Here is a 9,220-nt window from a genome sequence, read left to right as displayed (position 1 = left end):
CTTTTTATATGTATTTTCAGATTTTTGTTGTTGTTGTTGTTGTTGTTGCCGCAAAATGTCTTTAAGTCGAGCAAACAGAATTTCTCCATTGACCGATAATGTGAATTAACGTGGGGGGAAAAAAATAAAAATAAAAAAATAAATAATAACATATTTGTGTTGTAAGTTTTCCTGTTTCGTGGAGGGTCGTCAAGTCACACAAATGACGACCTCTTGTGGCCTGGAGTGAAATCTCGTCGTGGCTCTTCTGGGAGCATTGTACATCCACTCCGCCTGCCTCTCTGGTCCTGCTCACTACAATAGCCAGCCAGGCTCGTGTGAAGGACCTGCCTCTCTCGGCTCAGACAGACGCGCCTCAGAGCAGCAGCCGCACATCCACTGACTGGCGTCCAGACGCGCATTCCCGGAATACGAGGCAATTCTGAGTCAAAGGTAAGTAAATTAAGCTTTATCGAAATGCTGTGTTTATGGCACTGGAACGGGGTGGAGGCTGTCTCTGCCCAAAAAGAAAAAAAAAAAAAAAAACCGAAGGCACACGACCTCATAGGAATTAAGTTCCCTGCTGTCGTAGCGGCGAGGATGATTATAAAAAAAAAAAAAAAAAAAAGCTTTTCTCCTTAGCAAACAGATGCTGAGTCCTAATCTGTTCTTCTTCTTTTTTTGGGTACCCTGTTTTATGTTTTATTAGAACACAGCTCTAATAAAACGCATCAAAAACGAGTGGCCAATCTGAGGTGATTGCACATCACACAGGCCACTGACTGGGGGTGAATGGGGGGTTCAGGTTGGGACTGATGCTGCAGCTGTGAAGCAGATCAGTAACACCCTTCTCTCTGCCAGCGCCTGTGAAACACAGGCTGTTCGGAGACGAGGCAGCCTCCGCAGGGCATCGCCATCCTCGGCAGCTGTCTACAGGGCTGCACAGCTGGATGAAGTGCTACTGAATCTGAAACAGCTTCTCTGGCGCTGCCTTGATGCTGTGCAGAGAGAGCTACAGTTATTTATTATTGAGCAGCGCTGTTAGGAGAGGCTGGGGAACTCCTGATCAGATGAGTCATATCAGCTCCTGCAAGGAGAGATCAAAAGAAAAGGGGTTGCTTTTGCCTTTTGTTCTCTTTAAAGCCACGGTTTCTGACTGGCCGGACAGGATGTAAGAGGAAACAGCACTACCTTTAGGCTAAAGTTTGGATGGCGTGATGCGAGATTCTTTACAGCAGGCCTATAGAAAGATGTAAAAGCACTTACAGCAGAGCTGGCTGGACAGGGGGGAAGCATCTCTTCCTCAGCAATGGCTGTGCTACTCCTTCCTCCTACTGTACTTTTACTTAGTTCCACCTGAACGCATCAGAAGGGCCTGAAGTTTGCATTCCTGAGAAATGTGTCAGATCTTAACTTTCTCCTTTTACTCTGTGGGCGTGTTTGTGAAGGTGGGGGGTGAGTGAACAAAGTGAGGTAAGCCGGGAGTCAATCTCAGGTCAGGGATTTGCTTTTTCTTTTCTTTTTTTTTTGCACGTATCCCAGAAATATTTCTGCAGCATGTCAGAGTTAAAATGTGCAGCAGTGGTTATGATATAGCGTGTGACTCAAAGTTAGGCCTACAGAAGAAAAAAAAAGTGTTGTTTGTGTTTGACTTTTACCATTTTTAGTGACTTAAAATTCATAGTGAGAAGGTTGTCACATTAAAACCACAAATTTCTGTCTATTTCTTGGGGGATCGCTGGGGGTATTTTATAACAGACCAACACATAGCATTGCATAGATTTGGAAGCAAAATTATATAAATGTGTTTGTGTTCAGCATCCTTTTCTCTAAAACTCTCAAATACAATACTCTGGAACTAATTGTCTTCAGAAGTCGCCTAATTGGTAAATTAAGTCCACCTGTGAATAATTTTCAAATCCAACTGTTCCATGAAGGCCACAAAGGTTTATTATAGAACATCGGAGAACAAATAGCATCATAAAGACCAAGGGATAAAGCAGACAAACAAAAAATACATTTGTAGAGATACTTAAAGCTGGGTTAGCTTATAGAACCATATCTCAAACATCTCAGAGAGCAATATTTAATCCGACATCTAGAAAAAGGGAGAGTATGGTAAATAGGAGATTTACTATAGTTAGCATATATGCTAACTATAGTTAGCAAGTGTAGTTAGCTGCACAGTCATAGCTACAATAGTTTGGTTTGGATCAAAGGATGTATTAAACAGTTAAATGCTTATATCTAGTTGAGAAATATCATTCCATTTAATATGTTTGTGCTCAAGACAGTTTGAAAACAATAGTCAAACATTATCACTTTCCATCTATTCAAGGCTGATAGGGCTCAATAAAAATGCATGCCACATTTAGATTTTTATTTATAAATGAAATTTGAAAACCGTCTATTATTTTCCTTTACCTTTAAAATGATGATCTACTTTATGTCTGTCAATTAACATAAAATAACAATGAAAAATACAGAGGTTTGTGGCTGTAAAGTCAAAATGGGAAAATGTACGTGTTTGAATTCCAGTGGGACTAAAATATGTTAACGAACAGGTGTTTCTCTGGGTTATCTGAAGTCCACAGAGGGATTGGAGACTGTATTCACAATAAATACCACTGGCACACCCCAGCACGTACACACACACACGCACACGCACACACACACAGAGTGTGTCAGCCTGCATCTGATTTATTTGATTTAACAAGCTCAGCGGAATGTCTTTCTTCTGTGTTTTTTGCTGCAATTTTTTTTTTTTCCTTCCAAACAACATTAAAACGGTAATAAAAATCCAACAGACTCGGCAGAGGTTGTAGTGTGCCACAGTAGGAATTGTGCCATTTGTAGATTGGGGGTTTTGTAATTTGTTGACTGCTTTGGATTCGTGAAAACAGTCAGCTGCTGCATCAGGCAGATTATGGCATAGTAATACCACCAGAGCATGGTGTGCATGGAGGAAGGAAGGGAGGCACAATGGCTAATGGGTGCGAGAGGGAGGGCACAGATGCTATGGTAACCAGGCTTCGGCATGAGCTCTGCAGGAGCACCAAGGCAGATATGAACCACTTAGGGTGCCAGGACCGCACTGGATATTTTGATGAGATCATTTTCTCTTTCGCAGATCATCATTGCAAGATACAATCTTACACTTGGAGGCTTAAAGCTAATTCTTATGACGCAGCTCTCCTTTTGAAAGGACATTAATGCATGACAAGCAAAGTGGGTTTTTTGATGTCCCTCGGATAAAAGGCGAAACAATGCCGGTAGCATCTGATCTGCCTGCACGTGTTATTATATTAGCTCCTACTGTGCAGCAGGCTCCTTCCATTAAACAAACACGTTAATGAATGTTTGTTTTACATTAGTGTCAGTTTCTGCCCTTGTGACTCCCTCAGTGCAGCCAAGCAGAACGATGTGCGCCGATGCAACTGCATTTAGCCGCAGAATATATTTTCTCAACAGGATGTCATCAGGAGGTTTAAATATTTATCGCGTTTAATAGGGTCAGTTAGAAAAAGTATGCTTTCTTTTTCTCTCTCTCTCTCTCTCTTGCATGTTTCATAGTTATTCTTGATTGGTAACTGATAGTTTTTCTTAGCCTGTGGCTTCGATTCTTCCACATGGCCTGGTTCACATGCCTCCTCATGATCGTCTCGTGCATCAGTGGGCTTTGCGCCGGTATTCTCCTGGCCCACATACGAAAGCCACGCGCTCCGACTTCAGCACTCAGGGGGTTAACGGCTTTGATTCAGGCTTATTCATTTAACCATATGGGTTCTAGATGGGTTGAAAGGCTATTGTTTGCTGTTTGGGTCCTATCCCTTTGCCACCCCCCACTTTAATGCACACACACACACACACACACACACACATAGATATCACATAAATTTCCTCTCGGCAGGGGAGATTGATTGTTGCCCTTAGATGCAGCCTTCAACCTTGTGCGTTGGCAAGGCAACAAGGGGACGCCGCAGATGTCAGGAGGAAATTTGATTTGAGATTTTGTGTTAAAAAATTTGCAGCTGCTTCATGAGATTTCGTCTTCATAATTGACTTATTAAAGCGTGTGACGCCCTCCCTGCTTTTAGCTTCAACATCAGCACAAAGAAAGATCTTCTTTACAGCTGCACGATCAAAATGATTTGAAAGATTAGAGGTGTGAGATTAATTGGCTGGAAGGAGAATCCTTAAATGCAAATTTTGACTAAAGAGAGGATTTAGTCCAAATTATTTTTAAGCGAAAAGCACACAGAGATGAGCAGTAGCCGATTTCTCTTTGCCACAATGATCTCATCTTGTTGTTGTGTTGCATGTGCTAATTTAGTTAAAGCATCCATCATTGACTCGAGAGACAACAAATCGCCTGTAAATGATGTGCAGAATAATTCCAGTTATTAGGAGGTGATGCTGGGGATGGGTACTGGCGGCTGGTTGTCAGGACAACAGCAGAGAGACAGACAGGGCGTAGATTGCGGTCCAAATGAACGGTCATGCATGGTGAGACAGTAAGGCAGCCTCCTGGATGGATCACGCTGCACCCATTAAGGGCTCAGAGTGCGCCTGATGCAGTCCCAGTTTTTAAACAAATCTGTATGCATGTTGAGWAAAAAAAAAAAAAAAAAAAAAAAAGGCTTTAATATTTAATTTAATACAGAATATTCTATAATTAATTTGGTTTGGGAGGTACAAGAGTTTGTGCTTGCTTGTAAAAAAATGTTTTAACAGCCAGAAGAGAATTTAATAATACGTTTTACACAGGGAAGATATATTTGTATTATTACTAGTTGTGTAAGTTTCAATATTGCAAAAGCCAATCTAGTAGTTCATAATGAAAAATACACATCTGATTGTTTCCTAGATATCCATCCATCCATTTGTCCCCCAGTGGGGTCGGGAGGGCTGCTGGTGCCTATCTCCAGCTAACGTTCCAGGCAGGACAGGACAAACAACCATGCACACACACACTCACACCTCAGGAGAATTTGGAGAGGCCAATTAACCTGACGGTCATGTTTTTGGCCTGTGGGAGGAAACCAGAGTACCCGGAGAAAACCCACGCATGCACAGGGAGAACATGCAAACTCCATGCACAAAGACCCGGGGCCGGGAGTCGAACCCAGAACTTTCTGCAAGGCAACAGCTCTACCAACTGCGCCACTGTGCAGCCCCTTTCCTAGATATTCAAAATCTAAAACTGTGGGGGAAAAAACAGCTGGATGAAAAATGGAATAAATGTAATGTAATAAATGAAAATACTTTTATTTTAGTTTTAGCTATGACTGTCTAAAAAAAAAGTGACATTGTTAATGATATGCAAAAGTTTATAACATTTTGTAAGTTATTACGTTGATCAAACTAATTCGATTATTCAGACAAGTAACCAAGACGCCTTTGGCATAGAAGCTACATAGAGCTGCACTTCAAATGAAAGAATATCTGAGTTAACAAGGCAACTATGAATCTGGTCCAGATGAAGAAATGGTAATACGAACACATTTTTTGGAAAGAAAGCCATAGAAGTCTTGATTATATTGTTCACCACAAGTAGTGAAAGGGGAACCTTTTAGAGAAGAAATCTAACCAAACATATTATCTCTAAAATAAAACATGGAAATGACACCATTATGCCTGGAGGGAAAGGTTTTTAGAGGCTTCCAGCAGGACAGCAAACCAAACCATACAGACAGTGCAGTTATAAAACGGTGTAGGCCAAAGAATATTCACTCTTTTGAATGAGCTGGTCAATGTCCAACGAAGAATCTGCAGCAAGTTTTGAAAGTTGAGCAATTAATTATTTCTGTAGATGAGCAAAGCTGATGTAGACATGCCCTGAAAGACTTTAAGCTGTTATCTAGAGAACTGTGTATAATTTATGTTTCTCCCTCTACACAAATATGCACAACTGTGTGTTGATCTATCTAATAAAATCCTAATAGAATATGTTTAAATGTAGAATTGTAAAATGACAGCAAACCGAAAAACCTAAAGGCATGTAAATACTTTTGCCAGGCATTTGTTTAGGAAGATTTCTGAGGTGCTTTTCTTGCTTGTCATTTTCAGAAAAACTCTTTGCCAAGAAGAACATATGTATGTTTTTTTCTAAAAGAAATGAGCCTCAGAAAGACATCTTTGCCGGCTTACAACTGTGACTGCTGTGGAACATTTTAGAGTGTGTGTTTTTGGATCCGCCTCTTAATAAGTCTTACCACATAAAGTTTGTCTTGTAAATTATTCTGAGCTGAGCGCACAAAGTGAGAGGAACAGATTCCCACCATTTYGTCTACAATATACACATAACGTATCAAAAAAGCAATAAGGTTTTGCAGGAGCAAAGAGATGTTTTTAATAAATAGTTTTACGGCAAAGTGTTGCGCAGTTACTAATAATTCAGCTTAAAATAAAATTGCATGACAATCGTTACTGTATTTGTTGAATGCTGAAGGCCGGTTTTGATGCCTCCCCCTGATTTCTCTCTGTTTGTCTCTCAGGTTCATGTGGCATTTGAAGCAGCCTCTCTGGGGTTGCTGTCAGTCGCTGTGGATTCCTGTCTCTAGAAGAGCCCACACCCCCATCCTCCTCCTCGGCCCTGCTTCAAACTCACCATCTCTGTCACACGACAAGTCGCTCCTCGTTCTCCTGCCCAATTTCCAGCTTCGAACTCTGCTAAGATGGACACCGAGTCGACCCACTCCGGCTACTCCAGTCGCTCGGGGAGATCAAACCGCCATGGGTATGCTTCCCGTCCGTAGGCCTCATCGCCTGCCCATCAGCTTCTCTGCTGGAGACATCTAGAAAATGAGTTTGCTTTGTGTGATCACACACCAGCCTGAGCTGTTGCATTTTTTACTAGTTTCTTTTTTTTTTTGTTTTATTTCACTCATCACCCAGTAAATGAGGTGAGAGACAAAAATAGCAGGGGATTGATATGRAGGATTAGGGCCGTATTTATCATGGGCATAAATGCAATCAGCGTTTTGTGACTCATGATGTTCTCAAATCTATTTTAGCTTTGTCAGTTTTATGCAGAGTAACTGGAATCAACAACAAAATATTGCAGCCAAGCCTTCCTGTCTAAACTTATTTTTATGGCAGAAATGGGAAATTAACTGTTGGTATAAATGTCAAGGTTTTTTTGTCCAAAAAGAAAATGTTAGATAGATTATCAGTAATTATTACACTTTTATTAATGGCATCTATAACGTGTATTTATTATTTTTTTATTTTAAACCATAGACTGATTCAGTACATTTGAATGATTATCATTCAGATGTACGGAATGATAGTTTAGTTCGTTTTTAGTTTAGTTTGAATGATAGTTTAGTTTAGTTTAGTTTTTAACTTGCTCTTTGTGCCAATGTCTCTTTTTCCGTTCTGCTGTGTAATGCAAGTATTTAAATATTTGCTTTATTTTGCCTGATTTCAGCCTTACCGACAAGGTGCTTGTAGCTTGTTAGTTTGCACATCATGATTTTTCTGTGGTTTTCTTGAACAGAAATATTTCAAAATGACCAAATTTAAAATTGAACACAAGATATTAAACCATGATAACAATGTCCACGCAATTCCTTAACCTTTGCATTGTTATTCTAGTGGCTCTCTTCGTGATCGTTACATAGAATTAGTCATTGTGTTTGTCGTTTCTGTTAATCTCCCTGTTTTCAGGGAACGTAGCCGCGACAGACACAAAGGCGGCAGCAGCAAAGACAGCAGTCGCTCCGAGAGATCTGTCGTGATCAACCCGCCCGACACGCCGTCCCAGGACTCCCCTGTTCACAACGAAGAGCCGCTTCCCGGAGAGCCGTCAGCAGCAGCGGATCCTGGAGATGAGACCCAGGTATTTGCTCGCGTTCCGCCTCCTTCGGTGCGCACCGTGCAGTAAGCTGAAACTAAAGAAAAATAAAAATCGAAAACAGCAAATGAGTGGCGGTTACATTAATGTTTTCCAGACGTCCGCTCTGAAATTGTCTCTGTGGCAATCACATTATTTTTAGAACAAATCCGGTAATCCTCGTATGAACTTTGTATGCTGACCTTATAAACTCATGCTCCCAACACAGCTGGCTTTCCACCCCCTCATATAAAGTAACAATGGTCACTCAAGATCAAATAGGTCAGCGGATTAGCATCGCTCTTTGAGGCGTGGATGGATTCAGCACCGGGTTACACTGTGCATGCCGGTCATGCTGTGTGGGATCGTTGTGAACAGGAAATAATAAAAAAACAATAGAAGTAATTCAGTGAGGCTAGAGCAGTTTAAGGAAATTAGCTTCTTCTTGCAAATACATAAAACAAACCCCTAAGCAGGCTCTTGGAAGAAAAGCTAGCAGATGCTTTAAATATGAAGATCGTGGTGTGAAGAAATTGTTCAATATTTTTTGGCTGAGCTTTAGATAAGAGGATTAATGTGGCTTCTTTGTACCATGCAGTGAGAACAAAAACTGGAAACAGCCTATCTCTGTTCCAAGATAATGACTTCCTTTGGCTTTATTCTCACTGTGACACCCCCCACCACCTCACCGCCACTGTAAGATCATGGTTTGTTGTTTTTAAATTTTAAGCTACAGGTGTTTCCCAAAATGCCTGACTTTTGTGCACCAAAGCTAAAGACGGTGCAGAAAGAGGAAAAATACATGGGAAAAGAGAAGCAGTCTCTTCTTATAAAGGACTTTGCCTGGGGTGGCCTACACCGTGTCTCTGACCTAGTTGGAATGAGTATAAATCAGAAAAGTATCTTCTTATTTTTTACTCGTCTGTATGTCAGGGAGCCGTTTGATTCACACGTAAGCAACTGCACTTTCTCAAAGTTTCTCTTCAGTCATATATTTTGATATTTCTTTAGACCTATTCCACCTTCTCTCTGCTCTCTCTGCCCTTCTGGCGGCAAAGTGACATTCCACACATTCCCCATTGGCATGTGATTGTCCGCTTGCGGCTCATATGCTTTGTCGGTGGTGTAAGGTGATCCACCATTGTGCTGCGTCTTGCCCACCAAAAAAATGTGTCCAGCAGCAGCAGCAGCAGCACTTTCGTTACTATCTCCATCACCCACGTTCGCTTTGTTCTGGGCTTTCTGGAGCGGCAAACATCGACTGGCGGAGCTGATGGAATATGAACTGGTCTCCAGTGGAGAGAGAGAGAGATAAAGAGAGAGACAGAGAGAGAGAGAGAGAGAGAGAGAGAGAGAGACTGTGATTAGCCTGAGTTTCCTGCCAAGCGCCACTTTGGGGAAAAC

General features: G+C 41.4%; 1 protein-coding gene across 1 annotated transcript in view; it reads left to right on the top strand.

The window, feature by feature from the left end:
• Positions 1-242: 242 nt before the first annotated feature.
• Positions 243-9,220, top strand: part of LOC103459411 (vang-like protein 1) — a 26,566-nt gene continuing 17,588 nt past the window's right edge. Inside the window, exons 1-3 of the mRNA XM_008400934.2 lie at positions 243-432; positions 6,477-6,718; positions 7,651-7,822. Coding sequence (XP_008399156.1) covers positions 6,657-6,718; positions 7,651-7,822 — 234 coding nt within the window. The 5' untranslated portion in view covers positions 243-432; positions 6,477-6,656. The remainder of the gene's footprint in view (positions 433-6,476; positions 6,719-7,650; positions 7,823-9,220) is intronic.

The sequence above is a fragment of the Poecilia reticulata genome, linkage group LG2 (assembly GCF_000633615.1).
Source record: "Poecilia reticulata strain Guanapo linkage group LG2, Guppy_female_1.0+MT, whole genome shotgun sequence".
NCBI classification, from domain to species: domain Eukaryota; kingdom Metazoa; phylum Chordata; class Actinopteri; order Cyprinodontiformes; family Poeciliidae; genus Poecilia; species Poecilia reticulata.
The sequence above is the reverse complement of the archived record's forward strand: the minus strand, read 5'-3'. Positions and strand labels throughout refer to the sequence as shown.